Source organism: Pongo abelii, chromosome 10 (genome assembly GCF_028885655.2).
Source record: "Pongo abelii isolate AG06213 chromosome 10, NHGRI_mPonAbe1-v2.0_pri, whole genome shotgun sequence".
NCBI classification, from domain to species: domain Eukaryota; kingdom Metazoa; phylum Chordata; class Mammalia; order Primates; family Hominidae; genus Pongo; species Pongo abelii.
The window spans coordinates 27600210-27620614 of record NC_071995.2 but is presented as its reverse complement, the minus strand read 5'-3'; the positions used below and the strand labels follow the sequence as shown (position 1 = coordinate 27620614).

Below are 20405 nucleotides of genomic sequence, written 5' to 3'. Positions count from 1 at the left end.
GAGAACCAGTTGTTTTGTTGCCCACCTTGAGCAGTTGTTGTTGTATACAGGTGGGTGTTCACTAGAAACTGGATAAGGAATCCCAATGCCAATATCATGGGTATCTCCTAATTTTTTGAGATAATGCCTAATCTGCCCTCAAGGCCACCATGTTGGTGCAAAGGTGAGAAGCTCATCATGCCCTTACTGAAACTGAGCAGAAGTGCTGGGGTACATGAGACATGCCCCCATAACCACGCCCCATAACCAAATGATTAATTCTTGTTCCAGATTATTTTCTAAGTCTAAAGTTCTAGGAAAGAAGAAATGCTGTCTTTCCCTGAGGGATCTTCCAGTAAGTAGGCAGTAGCAGCGTGACTTGTGTGGCTTTTGAGAACCATTTCTGCTGATGTCTTCAGACAAAAAGTGCAAAGAGAGGAATGCAATAGGTCATGCTGAGGCTTTGGGGGGGAATGCTTAATGCTCCTCAGCCTAGAAGGCTTTGTGAATGAATTTTAGAATGGAAAATGCAGTATAAACATAAAGCTCAGGAAAGGATGGTAACCAAGAAAAACCTTAGGAAATGGTCTTGTGATAGCACATTCTAAGCGTAGCCATCAAGTCTGTGTGCACAGGTGAAGGTACATATTAAATGGTTTACTGATACTCCATTACAATACATAGTACATTTCATGGATTGTTCTTTATTAGCAGTATTTCAGAGCATTCTACAAAATCACAGTGAATGTCAACTGTTGCTGCATTTCTATCAGTACCTGCACATGCATCCATGATACCATGCCTAGAGGGTTTGTATTTCTGATTTTTAATAAATCAACCTTTAGCATACCCCAGAAGAAGAAATCAAGGGGGCCCAAGGTATAGTAGCTTCTGTTTGGAGATTCACTATAGTCTTTGTTTTCCTTAGCAAGTTCAGAAGCTAAGCATAGATATCTCCATTAGACATGCAGAGTAGTCTGGTGCAGTGACAGAATACAAGCTTTTCAATCAAACAGGGTGGAGGCCAAAGCCTGGTTTAGCCACTAACACCACCTATATGACCTTGGGCAAGTAACTAATCCTCTTGCCTCAGTATTGTCATCTGCAAAATGGGAGGAAATAGTCCCTACCTTATGGAATTGTGGGTATCAGTCATAGCATGATTAAAAAGTGCCTGCCATTTGGTAGGCAGCCCACAAGTAGGATACATTGCTATGATGTAGAACCACAGTTCTTGCTTTTTATAGCTTACCCACAGTCAACTTTTAATATGTACCTAATAGAGCTAAAAAGACCAAGACAATTTCTCCAATGTTCGGCTAACATAAGCCAATCACATTATTTCTTAATCTCATTCTGTTATGGAGAAAAATTATTACATTCTTTATATTTTCTTGAGCCAGTGGACAATTAAGTAAGAATAGGGATAGATTATATAAGAGCTATTCCACTATGTAATATGGAAGAACTTGCCCAGAAGTGGAAGTCAGGTGCAGGGACATTTGCTGCTATTGTGCCTTGAGACCTCAAGGAAACCTAAACTTTCTAGGTTTCAGGCTGGGCGTTTGCAGTATACTGGGTGTGGGCTGTATGGTTTTGAGGCTGCTTCTAGCCGAAATGCCATGTTTCTGTTTGCTCACTTGGCGAGCTCAATCTTCTCTCAACAATTTGTTTTTTTAAGCTGTCTTTACATCATAGCTCACAGAATGACGAGCTGGAAGAGACACAGACACCACCTAGGGTGACATTCTGATTTTACAGATAAGGAAACTGGGACTCACAGAATAAGGCTTTCTTCCTCCTTATATCTTATAGCTAGTTTTTTGCTAAGCTAAAACAAGAACCGGGGTGTCCTGACTCATAGATTGGTGCTCTTTCCATTATACTCCCATTGTCCTTTTCCCACAGATCAGATATCACATTTAAGAACCAAATATGAAAACATAGCACAGCTGATTTTTTTTTTTTTTTGACAGAGTCTTTACTTTTATAGCCAAGGCTGCAGTGCTGTGTTAATGATCTCAGCTCACTGCAACCTCCACCTCCTGGGTTCAAGCGATTCTCCTGCCTCAGCTTCTCGAGTAGCTGGGATTACAGGTGCCCGCTACCACACCTGGCTAATTTTTGTAATTTTAGCAGAGACAGGGTTTCACCATGATGGCCAGGCTGGTCTCAAACTCCTGACCTCAGGTGATCTGCCCACCTCGGCCTTCCAAAGTGCTGGGATTATAGTCATGAGCCACTGTGCCTGGCCCAGCGCAGCTGACTTTTGACACTTGCAACCTAATCATTTTATTGAATGACTACAAGGTTTCTACACTTCTATCTAATGGTCTTTTAATCACCCAGAGAAATAGATAACTATTAGAATTTAGGGATAAAAGGGTATGGTTGACATGGTGTGTGAACCCTAAAGGGACTTCTCAGGGACATGATGGTTCATCTTTGAGTTTTGCATTTCAGAATCTTTGAGAAGCTCTGGATTTCCACTCACCCACTTACTATGACCATACATTATAGCCTCAGAATCTAACAGTTAATCTACATCTTCCCTGATTTTATACTACCCTGTGGTCAAATATGTTTATTCCTGGTGAAATAAGGAGATTATTTCATTTTGACCAAAGTCATCATGGGAATCTAATAATCATATGCATGATCACAAGATGTACATAGCATGCATGAGTAAACCAAGAAATAAACCAAATCAAACTGCTTTGTTAGATGGCATGCATATTACAAGTCGACATGGAGAGGAAGTGGTGTCCTGTTAACTAGTATCTTCTCTGTGTGTCTGCCCTGTGGTTCTGGCTTAGGTTAAAGTCCGGGGTTTACCTTCCTCTTCCCCTGCTCAGATTGAGCCTTCTGTGGAAGCCATACAAGCAGAGAGAGAAACTTCTGAGTGTTTAATTGGCAGCTACTTTCAATGGAAAAGCATATTCACCATATAAGAATGCTGCTGTATTGGAGTTAATTTTCATGAAAAGAATGTACAGTAATCCCCTTCTCCATGGGTTTGTTTTCTGTGCTTTCAGTTACCCACAGTCAACTACAGTCCAAAAATGGTGAGATATTTTGAGAGAGAGAAACAGAAACCACTTTTATCACAGTATATTGTCTTAATTGTACTATTTTATTATTAGTTATTGTTAATCTCTTACTGTACCTAATTTATAAATTATCCTTCATCATAGATATGTACATATAGGAAAAAATGTAGTATATCTAGGATTCAGTACTCTCCACAGTTTCAGACATCCACTAGGGGTTTTGAAATGTATCCACTTCAAATAAGGGGGACCACTGTACTTTCTGCAGTAATTTTGAAGAAAAATCAGTTGTGGAACTGATTTTTACAAGACTGCTTTCTTCAAAAAAGAGAACAGAAAGCAATCAATTTAAGTTTTTTTTTTTTTCCATTGTAGTGAGAAATGTAAAGCATTCAACTCAGGTCTCTTAAAAATTAAGAAAAGGAACCATAAAATATTCAATATTAAAATGATTTTTAGTTGTACATTATATGTCTCAGATTAAGACCAGCAGATACACAAGGGAAGGGAGGAGTGGAACAAGAAGCAGAAAGGTAGGAGAGAAAAGGCTGAGAAACAAACAAACCAAAACACAGACAGATACAAGGAGTGAAAGAAAGATTAGAAAAACCAGAAGAGGGTTGGAAGACAGAATAATATTTAGGAACGAAGAGAAAGGATGACAGGGCTGTGTAGCTTTTGCACTTAAGCACAGCTTCTCATTACTTTTGTCATCCTTTGTTTGAAGTCTTACTCTCCACCTATGAACTATGTGTTCCATAAGCATGAGAATTGTGCTGGATTTTGCTTACTATTGTTTTCCCAGTGCCTAACAGAGACATAGTAAACATAAGCAAGGATTATTAAGTGAATGGACGAACAAAGAAACAAATGAAAAAAGAGAGTGTAGGGAAAGAGAGTTCTGTGGCTCAAATGGCACCAGCTATGGTCCACTGAGAGCTGCCATTGTTTCCTCAAAAGCAAGAGGCCATGGACTTGGCTGATCCTGGCCCCTGAGATGCTTGCGATAGTGTTTCTTTGGAGGCAGCTTTACAAACGCTCACACATTATCTGTGAGAGTTGCAGTCTACTGTTAGAACAAGGTTTTGCATCTGTTACTTTTAGAAACTTTTTGCAGGTTGATGTTTTCACCATCCCCCACATTCCTGGTACCTTCTTACCCCAAGCCCAGTCTGTGATGCTCCAAAATCCCCCTGCCCCAACAACTCCTCTGGAATCCTTGTCCTGTTATATGTTGAAAAAATCTCTCCCAGAATGCTGCTTTCTTGGCTCTCCCAAGAGGAGCCCTGTCTTAGTCCGTTTTGTGTTGCTGTAACAGAATACATGAGACTGGGTGGTTTATAATGAACAGAAATTTATTGGCTCACAGTGCTGGAGGCTGAGAAGTCTCTTTTCAAGGTGCCCACGTCTGGTGAGGGCCTTCTTGCTGCATCATCATAGGATAGAAAGTGACAGGGTGAGAGAGAGCGAGAGAGGACCGAACTTGCCCTTTTGTTACAGCACCAATCCCCACCCCCATGAGGTGGAAGCCTCATAGTCTAATCACTTCTTAAAGGTCCCACATCTTAATACTGTTACAACGCCAATTAAATTTAAAAATTAAATTGAATTTTGGAGGGGACAAGCATTCAAACCATGGTAACCCCCTTCTCCTTTAGCCCCTTGGTGGCAGCTGCCTATTTTCCCAAGCTGTCTGTATTAAGAGCCCTAGAAAAGGGTCAGCACTCTGGGCTCCTCATCACCAAGAAATCAACACACCTCAAACCTCCCATAAAAATGCACTTTTCTAATCCTTCCCATCCTATCCTTTAATACCTCCTGGTCACTTTTGTTCATTCATACAGATTTTGGCCCTTGGCCACCCACAGCCTCCTCATCTACCCCAACTACTGACCTGCAGGATGACTTCAGGAGTTTAGTGCACAATTCATCTAAAAGATTAGTCTCTGCAAATTCTGTGATTTTTTTAAAATGATGGTAAAATATATATAACACAAAATTTACCATTTTACCATTAAAGTGTACAGTTTTGTGGCGTGAAGCACATTCACATTGTTCTGCAACCATCACTAATCTATCTCCAGAAATTTCTTATCTTCTCCAGCTAACAGTCTGTATCCATTAAACACTAACTTCCCAAGTTCAGTGATATTTACTTTTACCAGACTTAAGGCACTCTCACCCCAAAATTTTCAGTTCCTGAAGTTGTTCTACCTTCGGAATTTTAAATTTTGTTATTCTATTTTCTGTCCACAATCTCCTGTCTTGCCAACAGACCTTGATGCAGACAGATCTGAGTTGGGATCCCAGCTAATCCAGTTACTAGCTTCATTTCTTAATCTATTTTGTGTTGCCGTGAAGGAATACCTGGGACTGGGTAATTTATAAAGAAAAGAAAGTTATTTAGGTCATGGTTCTGAAGGCTACACAAGAAGCGTGGCGCCAGCATCTGCTTGGTTTCTGGTGAGGGCTTTTGTGCTGCATCAAAATATGGCAGAGAAAGGCCAAAGGGGAAGTGGGCATGTGCAAAACGACACCAAACCAAGAACATCACACTCTCATGGGAACTAATCCATTCCCCCGAGAACCCATCCAGGCTCCTAAGAGTGAGAACTCACCGGACGCGGTGGCTCACGCCTGTAGTCCCAGAACTTTGGGAAGCTGAGGCAGGTGGATCACGTGAGGTCAGGAGTTCAAGACTAGCCTGACCAACATGAAGAAACCCCATCTCTACTAAAAATACAAAATTAGCCGGGCGTGGTGGCGCACACCTATAATCCCAGCTACTCGGGAGGCTGAGGCAGGAGAATCGCTTGAATCCGGGAGGTGGAGGTTGTGGTGAGCTGAGATCGTGCCATTGCACTCCAGCCTGGACAACAACAAGAGTGAAACTCAGTCTTAAAAACAAACAAACAAAAAAACCAAAAACAAAAACAAAAAGAGTGATAGCTCACTTACTACTGTGAGAATGGCACCAAGCCAATTCCTGAGGGATCTGCCCCCGCCGGCCCTGTGACCCAGACACCTCCCATTCAGTCCACTTCCAACACTAGAGATCAAATTTCAACAGGAGGTTTGGAGAACACAGACAAACCATATCTAAACCATGGCACCTCACTTCATTTGTAAAATTCAGATAATACATAATATAAATACTGGATAGAAAACAGAACCTAAGTTCACAGAATTGTTGAAAGGAATAAGTGCTTAAAGAGCATTTAGCACAGGTCTGTTCTCCTCCGTCCTTCCTACCAGTTCACACATTAATGTGCATCACATCAACCACCACTCTACTGATATTCCCAGCTCCCTTAAACCTTGATCTTTCTGATGCTCATCCCAGAGAGACACAGCATGCTGTGTCAGTCCAGCTTTCTGCCTCATCTGCACATCCACCTGGGCTGTGTGTGAGCAGCTGGCCCAGCCACACTACCGTGCAAGCATTTCATGGGCCCCTGTTAGGTTTCCTCTGCTCTTCCCCCACATGCCTATTTCAGACCTTTCCCTTTTGCTTCTTCTCCCTACCCAGCCACGGTCTTCTCTGTTTCTGTAAACCAGAGTCCTTAACACTTTAATGATATTAGAATCACACACATTCCCTGAGGTCCTGATTTGGTAAGAGGTGGTGGGGGTGGGAAGCTGCAGTTTTAACAAGCAACCAGGGGGTTTTGATACACACAGTGTGCAGCCCACTCTTTGTGGAGGGCTGTCCTGAGCCGTAAGCTCCTTGAGAGCAGACACACAGTCTTATCTGACTTTCACCCCTAAATACCTAACAATAGATGCTGAAGGATTGATTGAATGAATGAATCTGTCACTCTGCACTTTAGAGTAAGTTACTGTTCGCCTTTGAAATGCTAATTAGCTACAGCTGTTTAAATGCAGTTTAAAACTCTTCAATATGTTTTATCTTTGGTTCTTTATCATCCCTTTTCACTGCCATTGGGGGTAGGGAACTATAAAGAACTTGCTATTCTCTGACGAGCAACAACAACAAAAAGCCAACCCAAGGGCCAGGTAAGATTGAGCCTGCAGTCTAGAGATACACAAATTGGGCCTTGCCACTGTCACTTAGGGAAGAACACTCCAATGACTCTCATTCTAGGGATCCCACAGGCAGCGGTTGTTGTAGCCATTTCAGTGGACTTCTCTGGAATGGAAAGAGTTTCAAGCGTTATGCTCACTGCTAGGGATGTTGGGAGAAGGTGATTTAGAGAAATAGGTGGGTAGATAGAGACAAAGACTGGCACACCCCATCAATGTTGCAGAGACTTCAAATCCCAGCTTTGCCATTTACTAGCTTGTGACAAGAGTAATGAAACTTAGAGCCTCTTGTTTCCTTATCTGTAAAATGGGGACCACACGATTTACCTTGCAGAGCTTTGGGGAGGATAGAAAAATGTCATATAAGTAATGCATAGTGATTCTATGATGTTAGACAATCGAGCAGAGTCTTGAAGAAAGCATCTGTCAGTCTCTGCCACGATTGGAGGGAAAACACACACACACAAAACACCTACACCCAGGCTGCCTACAAAAACAGAAGTGGAACCAGCTATTGCCCTGTGGGGAAGTCAAACTCTCACCCATTGCAATAAAATCTTTCCAAAGGGAGCAGACAGAGTAACCTCAGGCCATGCCCTCCCACTTCCCTCTTCCTCAAGTGGAGCTCTGAGGGAGGCAGAGCTGGTGGGGAGCCTTTATAGAGGAAGTGGGAGGTAAAGTAGTGTGGGTGGCTGAGGCTGAAACATTTCTTTTACCACTTTCCTATACCGTCCCCCCACTTCTGTTCTGTGCCAGGGGCAAAGAGAAACAGTGCATGCCTGTGCTGTACCCACACACACTTGGATCGGCTCCCCCAGCCTCCAGACCCCACCTCATCATTCATCATCATTCGCTGAATGCCTGCAGCCTTCACGGTGCTTTCTAAATGTCTCAGCCGGAACCTCCCTGGAAGCCCGTATAAAGTTTGCTTCACTATTTGGGGTCTTCCCCCAGCCCATGAAGACCAGTGTCTAAGCCTTACTTCAGCCCCTCCCTGTGCCAGGTTTTCTCTCTCCAATTTGAGTGCTAAGAGACTTTGGTTTAAATGTTAGTAATAATAAACAGCTATAGACATTCTCCCCTTCCATACTCATTCCCTTGTTCGCACACATTTATTTGCTTTCAGGAGAAGAATTTGGATTGGTTTCCTCGGATGCGAGCCATGTCCCTCGTCAGCAATGAAGGCGACAGTGAGCAAAATGAAATTCGGAGCCTTCAGGAGAAGTTGGAATCGACCATGAGTCTGGTCAAACAGCTGTCGGGTCAGCTGGCGGAGCTCAAGGAGCAGGTGGGTACATTCAGGGAGATGGTGCTGGGTGGGATAAAGTCATTCACCACTTCTGGTGAGGGGAGACAGAGGGTCCAGGGAACCAGGTCATTATCCACAGAGAATTGCAAACTCCGAGACAGAAACCTCACGTTGTACTGTAGAACCACATCCCAGCAAACGGGGACTTCTACTTATCCCATCTCCCTGAGCCTCATGTGACGCTTCTCCTTCTATGGAAGGGGGAAAGGATAAAATGCCAAAATACAAGCACCTCTTTGCATTTAAAAAAAAAAAAAATCATTTTCTGCCATGATAGTAATTACTAAGCCCATGGGAAAGGCAAATCCTCATTAGTATCTGCCATTTCAATGCTACAGTCAACCCCTTTATCATATAAAATTGTTAGTAAAAATATCAACAGTAACCATGGTAGCTATTAAAATGACTGTGGTGATGGTGACAGCTATGTGACAGGCAAGATGTTTTCTAAAATGGCTCCTGCTTCCTAACCACAGAGAGGGGTTTGCTCTTTTTCTCTGTTTATGGAAATTCACTTTTAAAAAAATCCCTTTTTTGATAAATATATTCTATATGATGCTGGACAGTAGGTAGCTGGGAAATATTAACTCAGAACGGTTGTGGCCCACCAGCACTGGGTAAGAGTGAGAAAATCCGCTGAACACACACTCTCTCTTTTCCCCCAGATGACAGAACAAAGGAAGAATAAGCAGAGACTGGGCTTCCTCGGATCAAACACACCCCATGTGAATCATCACATGCCACCACACTGATACCATGGGGGGAAGCCGTGACTAGCCTTTCATCAGTGTCCTGCCTGATCACTGAATAAAGAACTGAGATGGAGGGGAGTGAACAGTGCCTATTGTTGAAAAGTTAAAAACAACCAAGTGCCAAGATGTTGAGTGGGTTAGCTCCGAGAACAATTTATAACTGTGTTTTCATGGTTGCGAAGACCTAACCTCAAATGCATCTGCTAGAAAGCGTACATCACACATTGGCAATGCATCAGGAAGAAAAGGCTTGTCCAAAAGGCTGGAGAGGGCAGGGAGCGGCAGGGTGGAAGAAGACACGGGGCAGGGAGAACTATCTTCTGCTAAATCGATAGGAGTCAGTTTTGTCTTAAATGCTGACTACAGCCACTGACATGGTTGGCTGGAATTTCTTTCTTTTAATTGTGGCATACAGGTTCGTGATGATACAAGAAGTCATACTTTGGTGGCTAAGTTTTACTAAGGAAAATAACTGAAAAGATTAAAAGTGAGAGTTGAAAAGAGAAATGATAATGCTTCCAAACTGTAGCTGTCACAGGGCAATTTCTTTATTTATAACATGAAGCACAATGGATTTACAGCTCTAGGAACTTAGTACTTTGGAGCTTTTGCCTCTCACACTGACAACATAACAGAATGTGATTGCCTTCTCCGAGATTCAGACAGGCTCTGTCAATGTGGAGCACAGAAGGAGATTTTCATATAACTTGTTAAAAACATGTTCTAAGTCATGTATAGGCTAAGATTTTAAGAAGATCTGGGGGAATAAAAAGCCAACAGTAAGCCCCAGGAAAGGGTTTTTTGAGACCATATGTATGCTATTAAAATATATTGAGATTAATACATGAAAATGCTTAAAGGTGATAGGAATTATTGAGAAACTTATGATGGTGGCATTGCCTTTCATAAACGTGGAGTGAAAGCTATTTGACTCATGTTTGCTGTGCTTAAAGAACTGCTTCAGGACCTGAGCGTTTTTATTTATGCTATTCCTGCAGTTAGGAAAAAAAAATCCAAGAAATGTATTGAATACTCAAGAAAATGCCACATTTCAATTACATATTTAAAACTGTATCTGTAAGGGCTTTTCAAAATGTAGAAAGACAAAAATCTCTTATTCAAATTGTTTTTATGTTAAATCATGCGCTCAGAATTTGTCGAGGGAGAGAATAACCTGGCGTGTTCAGGTTATTCTTAGAGACTACACATTTGGAATAGCAGAGCAAAATGTGGATAATGAAAGTGTTAGGAAAAAAGTGATGTGACAGGGAGTGAAGACACTTGATACCAGACTCCGGGAGATGCTCTGCAAGTTGACCTGGCCTCTCCCCCACAGGAACAAAACACTGCCTCCAGAGTCTTTAAATTCTCAGTTATCAACGCCAAGGTTTAAGGTCCAGACAGGGTTTGCTATAGGGTTTGCTATGACAATTTTTAAAGCTTCTGGATTATTCTAACATAGCTTAAGCTATTGGTTCCTAAAAATCCCACATCAAGATCTATGTAGAATATAAAGGAAGCCTGAACCAATCCTTCCACACACTGTTAAAATGTAGACTTGGAACAAAGCTGTTGAGACCCAGAGCAATGAATTTTTGAACTGAAGCTACTGGTACTCCCCAGCACCACCTCATACTAAGAATTCCTCACTCTGACATGACAGTATTTTTTCTGACCAGGAGCTGAAAGACCCTGACATTCATGATCCAAAGATATAAGAAATTTTGATATGTCTGCATGCAGCACAGAACTTTGAACCTGGCAGGCAGTCAATAAATACATGAGAAATTCAGCTGTCATTCAGTTACTCTTAATTCTTTATAAAACTTTAAATGATACCACATATTTGTTTGTTTAAAATGGATTTCCCAGAATCAAAGTAGACTAAAGCAGCCATCTTTAAAATCCAGGATCATCAATGCTATTAACAGTATCAGGTAAAAAGTACACTTTAAAATATTTTAATCAGGCAGAGTTTTGTGGATGGAGAATAGAAGAGAAGGGTGGTAAATATTGAACATATTCCAATATAGGAACATATCTCTATTTTAGTACAAAATAAAATATTTCTGACATCTGAACTAGAGGTCAAGAGAATAAATTCATTTGTATACATCTGAGCAACCTGTCTTTCAGATGATAAAGTATCTAGCCTTTTCTGACACCATAATAGTTCATTTTGTAGGGAATAAGCCATTAGGTGTATATAATTGCTTTCTAGAAATGACCTAATGTCTCCAACCACTGTGTAGTGGCAGATCACTGTTTCACAGCATATTTTCTTCTAAGGAAAGTATTCAAAAGAGATTGCAACTAACAAGACTCTTATTTCATCAAAATTCAAATATTTCTGAGTTGTATTTTTAATGCCTCTTTCTTTTCTGCCTAAATGCTTAGAAATTATAAAGCAAAAAAAAAAAAAAAAAAAAAAAACCAGCAACAAAAAATCGAAGCAAACAAAAAAGGCACTTTTCAGAACATCAAATTCCTAATGGAGAAGAGGAGAAGATAATGGGGAAATTTGACATTTGATATAAATTTATATTTGTTACGTGTATGTTTATTAATGCAACTGGAATATTTGACCTAGGTGAGTATCAGTTAACATCCTTGTATTTATACAGTGACATCAAAATAAATGCAATCATCTTGAAGTCTGATGTTAAGGGAGATTTTGAAAAAATATTTAGTTATTTCAAATCCATATTGGTTCAAAAGTATCAGTTTCTGCTGAATAATATTTTTAATTTCAAAAGGGTTTTGTTCCCTCTGTGCTCCATTCTGAGGCTCAAGAGCTTAATGCAAGTATATTTTCTGAGTTAAAATAACACTTTTAGATGAAAAAATGCTTGTATCATATAGGGCTATAATATAAATAAATAAATTATATGTATGCAAAATTTATCATATTTTCTACCCCTTAAAAAGTTAAATTAGAAATGAGCTTATTTTCTTGCACATCAATATTTTCCTGTTGGTAAAGAGGACACAATTTCTAGTAGATTGTTAATAACATCAGGAAGATATTTCATTCGTCAGAACTAATTGTGTGCTTATTCCCATATTCTCAGCTCTTAATTCCCTGTTTTGGCTGCTGTCTTTATTTTACAATGGTTTTATTGCAAACGGCAAGGCAGTATGGCCCACACTCAGCCACCAGCCCCCAGCCCCCAGGACTGAGAATGAGTGGGGAGGCTGGGTAGTTGGTGAGAGAAGGTGGAGATTGGGATTTCTGCTTCCCAGTACTCTATCATTAGAGAAAAGGGAGGGGTAAATATTAGCTAATAAGAAGAAAAAAACTTATTCTTCAGGGACCCAGTAGATTGGACATAAGCAAGTAAATATTGCATAGGCATCATGATGTAATAGTTGATGGACCCCAGAGATACCCCTCACCCATGCATAGAACAAAGCTGTGTGGAAGAGCAACTACCATAAGATGGTGTGTTCTCTCCAGCGGCTGTTAAAGCCATCCTGAATAACAAATCAGCTATTCCTACCTACAGACCCATTCCAGTATGCTGTGATACACGACACGGTGCACCGCAGAGGAGACAGACATCTTCAGCACAAACACAGATGCCTGCAGGAGCTTGGCAAGTCACTAAATTGCATGAAATTGTGAGGTGCACACCAAATGCAGGGATGGGGGAGGCCGTGGGAAGCTCTGTATTCTCAAAATTTGACAGCTAATTCCGGTTTTTAGAAAATGCCTGAGGCCAGTAGAGGCCCTCTAGTCACTCGCTGCTGCTGTTTCTGATATAATTATTGAGAAAGCTATCTCATTTAATAGAAGAAAACACGCACTATCAAAACCAGATAGCCTAACGTGCATGTGAAAATCGAGAAATCTGAAAACAAATCCAGGTACCCTTCTCTGAACTGGAGTGTTTCCACAGACTTGAATAATTTATGAAATTATCACACCAGTACTTCTCATATCACCAAGAAGACTTTCTCTCCTGCAGTAGAGGATTGTTATATTTGCCTAAAAAACACGATTCCAATATATGTCAAGGGCAGATAATTTATAAGTGAATGTTAATAAAATTGGATGTGTATAACTTCTTTGTTTGCAATACTTTAAAGTGCTTTATTCATTTCTTGCCATGTTTCTAAGTAATATCTGCATTGGTATGAAAAGGCATTGTGATTGCTATTTTACATAGCAAGACATGAGGTATAAAAAATTTGGTGACTTGAACCACACCGATGAGCTAATCCAGATGGACTAGTGTGCCTAAGGCTTATTGGGATTTGGCCAATTCCCCAGTGTACCAACTCGTACTGGTGCATCGCATGGTGTCTGATGCCCTGCTTGAGCTCAGTGGGCACAGACCATTGGGTGGCTTAGGATTTCCTGATTCTTAACACGCACAGCTTTAAATGATAGTTCCCCTCAGAAAAGAACTGAGTGTGCAACAGCTGAAGTCAACATGGGTGGCACGAATCACATGCAATCTAGAAATAGAATTCTTTGCTCATATGGGTATTTTCCAGTGTGCCACAGTTCCTTGAAGTAGTGTGGAAACATTTGTTTGTTTTGTTTGTAATCAGAGGAAAGGTTGGGGGAGGGCAATTGGACAGGGAGTTCTTCTTCCGGTGACAGTAACTGGCACAAAGAGCGGGCAGTAGTGTGCATATGGGGGCAGTGTGGTGGAAGTCCACAAGTCACCCTTCCTTTGCCTGGTCAACTGGGGTGCTTTGAGGAAGTCCTAGGAAGGCCTAATGTTCAGAGAACAATTCCAGGCCAGAATGTGTGTACTTCAGCCTCACCTATGTTCCTCACCCACATCAGAGGTGCTGGCACCTCACACAGAGCCACATGGCAAACAAAAACAGTTACCAAATGTGATGCTGGGAGAAAATGTATAGAAACAGAGATAAGTTGTTAAACTCAGTTTGACTCTGTTTCACAGAAAATGATGGCTTTTACTGCTTCAGTGTGGATTTCCCCCCAGATTAGCCTGTTCCCCTTTAACTCTGGTCCTTGGGGCAAGATCAGCTCCAGGTAGGGTGGCCCTACTCACAGCTGTGGAAATGTGGCCACAGGCATGGATTTCCTCTATGATCCCCACCCCAGCACATGCTTGCAAAGCTCCCCTCCCCTCAGGTCTACTTGCATAGGACAGAGCTGCTTTGAAGGCTTCTCCCTGCTCTAATGACTGTGCTTTCTGTTTTTCTTTTGGTAATAATTATCTTCACTTTGGACAATTATATCCTCCTTTCTCTATACCATAACTCACTCTCTCTTCTCTTTCAACGTGGGTCAGGTATACCTTTGTGATCTTGGACTTCTAAGCAGTAAATTCAAATAAAAAGTCTGTAACCACAATACCTTAAAATTAGGCCCTGCAAACTATCTGATCTTTGACAAACCTGACAAAAACAAGAAATGGGGAAAGGATTCCCTATTCAACAAATGGTGCTGGGAAAACTGGCTAGCCCTATGTAGAAAGCTGAAACTGGATCCCTTCCTTACACTTTATACAAAAATTAATTCAAGATGGATTAAAGACTTAAATGTTAGACCAAAAACCATAAAAACCCCAGAAGAAAACCTAGGCGGTACCATTCAGGACATAGGCATGGGCAAGGACTTCATGTCTAAAACACCAAAAGCAATGGCAACAAAAGCCAAAATTGACAAATGGGCTCTAATTAAACTAAAGAGCTTCTGCACAGCAAAAGAAACTACCATCAGAGTGAACAAGCAGCCTACAGAATGGGAGAAAATTTTTGCAATCTACTCATCTGGCAGAGTTAATATACCAGAATCTACAAAGAACTCAAACAAATCTACAAGAAAAAAACAACCCCATCAAAAAGCAGGCAAAGGATGTGAACAGACACTTCTCAAAAGAAGACATTTATGCAGCCAACAGACACATGAAAAAATGCTCATCATCACTGGCCATCAGAGAAATGCAAATCAAAACCACAGTGAGATATCATCTCACACCAGATAGCATGGTGATCATTAAAAAGTCAGAAAACAACAGGTGCTGGAGAGGATGTGGAGAAATAGGAACACTTTTACACTGTTGGTGGGACTGTAAACTAGTTCAACCCTTGTGGAAGACAGTGTGGTGATTCCTCAGGGATCTAGAACTAGAAACACCATTTGACCCAGCCATCCCATTACTGGGTATATACCCAAAGGAATATAAATCATGCTGCTGTAAAGACACATGCACACATATGTTTATTGCAGCACTACTCACAATAGCAAAGACTTGGAACCAACCCACATGTCCAACAATGATAGACTGGATTAAGAAAATGAGGCACATATATACCATGAAATACTATGCAGCCATAAAAAATGATGAGTTCATGTCCTTTGTAGGGACATGGATGAAGCTGGAAATCATCATTCTTAGCGAACTATTGCAAGGACAAAAAACCAAACACTGAGTGTTCTCACTCATAGGTGGGAATTGAACAATGAGAAAACTTGGACACAGGAAGGGGAACGTCACACACCGGGGCCTGTAGTGGGGTGGGCCGGGGGGATAGCATTAGGAGATATACCTAATGTAAATGACGACTTAATGGGTGCAGCACACCAACATGGCACATGTATACATATGTAACAAACCTGCACGTTGTGTACATGTACCCTAGAACTTAAAGTATAATAAATATATATATATATTAAAAATTAGGCCCTGCGGTATTAAAAATATGAATATACAACTATCCATTAGGGTTTATCAGGGAAACAAAATCAGTGTGGGTATCATGGGCTGAAAATTTTATTTTAGGCATTAGATACCATACAGTTATGGTAAAGAACTCTCCGGAAGGCTAATGCTTCTGTGTCTGGTGGTAGGCCTGAAGTCACTGTGAGTCAGTGGGGCTGGCAGTCAGGAAGGAAAGCTGGGTATGAAGCAGGAGAGAGCGAAGACAAGCTGGACTCACTCATGAAGACTCATGAAGACAAACCAAAATTTGCATCTAGCTCTCACCACCTCCAAACTCCATAGTGCAGGTGACCTAAAAACAAAGCTGGCACCCTTCCTCGTGGAATTGCATGTGCATCTGACCCGGGACTCAGACGAGCTGAAGGAAGAGATCTCATGGGAACTGGAGGACTGAGGGCGAGCTACTGCCCACACCAACAGAGTGAGCTGGGAGATGAGGCTGGGAGCTGCAGCGGCACCTGTTGCCTGCTCCTTCTGAGCTTAGTGACTGTGCATCACTTCCACTTTCCAAATCTCATGAAAATATCTCCTGTGGTCATATCTAATGTGTAACTCTATTAGTAAGGGAATTCTAGGAAATTCTGTGGTTTCAGATTAGCTAGTTATATAGTTCAGAACCTCTCCACTGAAGCGGACCTCAGTAGTGATACCCCTTTGCCTAGTTTATGCACTGAAGTCACACTTCTCAGCACCCATTGCAACTGAGTGGCAACACATGGCTACTTCTCACCAATGGATTGTGAGGCCAGCTGATAATCTGAGGCTTCAAAAGCCCCTATACAGCCTTCAGTTGTTTTCCTGCCACATCAGTCATGGAGGCCAAGATGGAACCACCCTAAATCCTTGAGATTTAAATCTCTGAATCTTTGAAGGGAACTACCCTGGAGAACCTTGAGACCCACAGCAGAACTGGTGAGAAATAAACTTTTAAGTATTAAGCCATTAAAATTTAAGGATTTTTATTTCTTTTTGGTTGTTGTTAAATAAATGTATGTGATAACTTGTTACTTCAACATAACCCAGCCACCTGACTAACACAGACATATGTATTAGGCATCAGGATGTTACTGGTGGAAGAGATCTGAGTTATCCCGAGTTACCGGTAGCGAATCTGTACAGATCTGCGGCAACCTCAACTCTTGCCTTCTTGAAAGAAATAATTCAACTGGGGGGCATAAAGCATAAAAAGAGACTGAGGCAAGTTTCAGAGCAGGAGTGAAAAAGCTTTAGAACAGTAAGGAAAGGAAGGAAAGGAAGGAAGGAAAGTATAACTTGAAGAGGGCCGAGTGAATGACTCGAGAAACCAAGTGCGTAGCTTGACCTCTTGACTCGCGCCTACTTCCAGGATTTGCCTTACTTCCCCCCACTCCTGAGATCTTACTGGGAAGCTGCTGATCAGTTTCAGGTGTCTTCTGCCTATTGGGAAACCGCCTTTCTCTGGCGCCAGCTGTGACCAATTACTACTTTAGAGAAACAGTTAACAAATGCCTGACCATCACCTGATGGTCGCCCAGTGCTCTTGGTGTGTGTGTCAGGCTGGGGGTCCTCTCCAGCCCTGCTCATACATGACTAGCTACCTACTGTAATGAGAAAATTGACTCAAATACCTAACTTCTGGGATTTATCCAAGAAAAATATAAACTAAGAAAAAGGTCTATACAGTTGTACCTTGGTATTTGTGGAGTATTGGTTCCAGGACCTCCCCCACTCACAGATATTGATATTGAATTCCACAGATTTTCAAGTCCCTGATATAAAATGACATAGTATTTTTATATAACCAACAAACCTCCTTCTGTGTACTTTAAATCATCTCTAAGTTACTTATAACACCTAATGCAATGTAAATGCTATATAAGTTGCTATTATGCTGTATTGTTTAGGAGATAATGACAAGAAAAAAAGTCTGTACATGTTCAGTACAGATGTAAACATTCATTTCTTTTCCCAAATTTCTTTTATCTGCAGTTGATTGAATCCACAGGTGCAGGATCTACAGATACAGAGGGCCAGCTGTGTATACAAAATACTCATCATATTATTATTTATAATTTAAAAATTGAACACAGTCCAAATGTCCAGCAACTTGGGTGTGTTTAAAATTTTATAATTGAGACATAGGTTGGAATGTTATGAAACCTATGAGAAGTGTATACATTGAGGCAATACTGGAAAATAGGCAGAATAAATGTTTTAAATGGCTACAAAATTGTATATACACTATTATCTTCACGATATAAAAAGCCAACTTCTCCAAAAAACTTGAACAGAATGTAGTACAATGATATTCATTGTAAAATAGCTATAGGATATACATTATTTTCCTTTTTCTTTACTTTGTAAACTTTTTATCATTTTAAAAGTTGCTTTTATAGTTTAATAATAACATTTTTAAAAAGAAATAAAGATCCTAATGACTAAAATCCAGCAAGTATTTCCTAAGAACAAGTTCTTCCAAACTCATTTGCATTTTTATAGGATCACTAGAATTGTAGATTAAATGAATACCATAGCCACAGTTTAAATTGATTTCAACAAGACATTTAAGAAAAGTTTCCATGATGTTCCTGTTGACAAGATAGAGAAATTTGTCCTGGATGAGAATGGAGCTTACCAATTTGTATGCACGTGAACAATTTCACTTAATATGAGACTAGAGTAAAATATCCTTGGCCTGCTGCTAGATCTCTGTCCTTGGCTTTTCCCAACCAACATTTATTTAAATGTCTGGAAGAAAGAAATAACAAAATTATAAAATGTGGAAATGACATAAAGTTGGAAAGTAGATTTAACATGATTGATGACAGAGTAACAATAATATCAGAGAACTGGAACAATGAACAAAGCTGTTCTGAATAACTTTAACTGAAAAATGCAAAGGTTAGCTCCAAAAAGCTCAGTTTCATAAATATAGGCTAGAACAGATAGCCATTCATGTGAAAAACAAATATTGAGATTTTTGAATAGCCTCTACCTCCATGCCTATATATTTATTTGTCTCAACAAATATTTATTTAGTACTTGATATATTTAAGGAATTTTTCAGTGGTCCAGGCAAGATAGGATAATGGTTTTATCTTAAGGAGTCGGCTCTAGGGACAGAAAAAGGTGTTGGTTACAAAAAGTATTCAAAATGATGAGCTTATCCTTGGATATTTGAGTTTTAGTTATTTTAGAGACATCCAGGAAGAAATATTTCTTTGACCGTTGGATATATAGGTCTAGACTCTGAAAAAAAGTTAGGGCTAGAAATAAAAGATGACAGAGTCATTGGGACATACATGGTAATGAGATCAAAGGAACGAATGAATGCTTAAAGAGACAGTAGATATTAAGAAGAGAAGTTTGAGGACACAGCCCCAAAGAAAATCTAGCAAAAAATATTAAAATAAGAAAGAAAAACCAGTGAACTAGTGAGAGAACAAAAAGAAATGAAGAAATTATGTTTCAGAAGTTAAGAGAAGAGTTTCAAAAAGATGTAGAACTTCCAGGCAAGTATGCAGGTAGACCATCAGAGCCTGATTAGCTCTTCCGAACTCTCTATTCACAAGCATAGAGAAACCAGAAAGGAAACCATACCTCATAGTACAACATAAAAACAAAATATCTTAATCATTCGTTGACTAAATAACATAATACCATTACTGAAGCTAAGAAAAGTCTGTTAAGGAACTTTTCTAACTGTGTCTTGTACAACACAGTAGACATTCCATTCTGAGAATTAGTTCATGGATAGCTGAAAGAAAGAAACTAGGAGAAAACTTTGACTGATTCCCACAATTTGTCACTGATTTCAGGACATGGGCCGCACTCATCTGGATAGGTGGCCATCCCATTTATTTATTTATTTATTTATTTATTTATTTATTTATTTTTAATTTTTTTGTTTTTGAGACAGCATCTTGCTATGTCACCCAGGCTGTAGTGCAGTGGCAGGATCTTGGCTCACTGCAGCCACCGCCTCCTGGGCTCGAACAATTCTCCTGTGTCGGCCTCCTGAGTAGCTGGGATTACAGATGTGTACCACCACGCCTGGCTAATTTTCGTATTTTTAGTAGAGATGGGATTCACCGTGTTAGCCAGGCTGGTCTCAAACTCCTGACCTCGTGATCCACCCGCCTTGGCCTCCCAAAGTGCTGAGATTACAGGCGTGAGCCACCACCTCCCGGCCAGCCATCCCTTTTAACGTGAGAGCTATTTCTGAGTTCTTCAGTTCCAGTGTCAACTTCCCCTTTCTCTCTTGCATTTCCATCAGATCTTCTCATTCCACCTCTAAAGATAAATTTCCTGTGCATGACACTGCAGGAAGTAGAACAGGCTAGGAGAGAAGCTAGGTGCATCTTGGCATGTTTAATCAATGAAGGAAAGTGTTAGGAGCCTGGGTAAGAAGATTTCTGGGACTAGTACTTGCTGTGGCACTGTGGGTCTGTGTATGTATATATTAATGGAAAATAATGCACTGCCTCTGACTTTAAGAGAAGCTAGAATCAGTGTAGGAGGATGCACTTTGGCTCTCTAAGGATTGCTTATTGGGCACTGCAATTTGGGCTGCCAGCCATGCATA

General features: G+C 40.6%; 1 protein-coding gene across 5 annotated transcripts in view; it reads left to right on the top strand.

Moving 5' to 3' along the window:
• Positions 1–13202, top strand: part of ITPR2 (inositol 1,4,5-trisphosphate receptor type 2) — a 519932-nt gene extending 506730 nt beyond the window's left edge. For all 5 annotated transcript variants that reach the window (XM_024256738.3, XM_054527007.2, XM_054527008.2 and 2 more), the window contains 2 exons: positions 8200–8361; positions 9048–13202. In XM_024256738.3, the coding sequence (XP_024112506.2) occupies positions 8200–8361; positions 9048–9134 (249 nt within the window). In that variant the 3' untranslated portion in view covers positions 9135–13202. The remainder of the gene's footprint in view (positions 1–8199; positions 8362–9047) is intronic.
• Positions 13203–20405: the final 7203 nt, after the last annotated feature.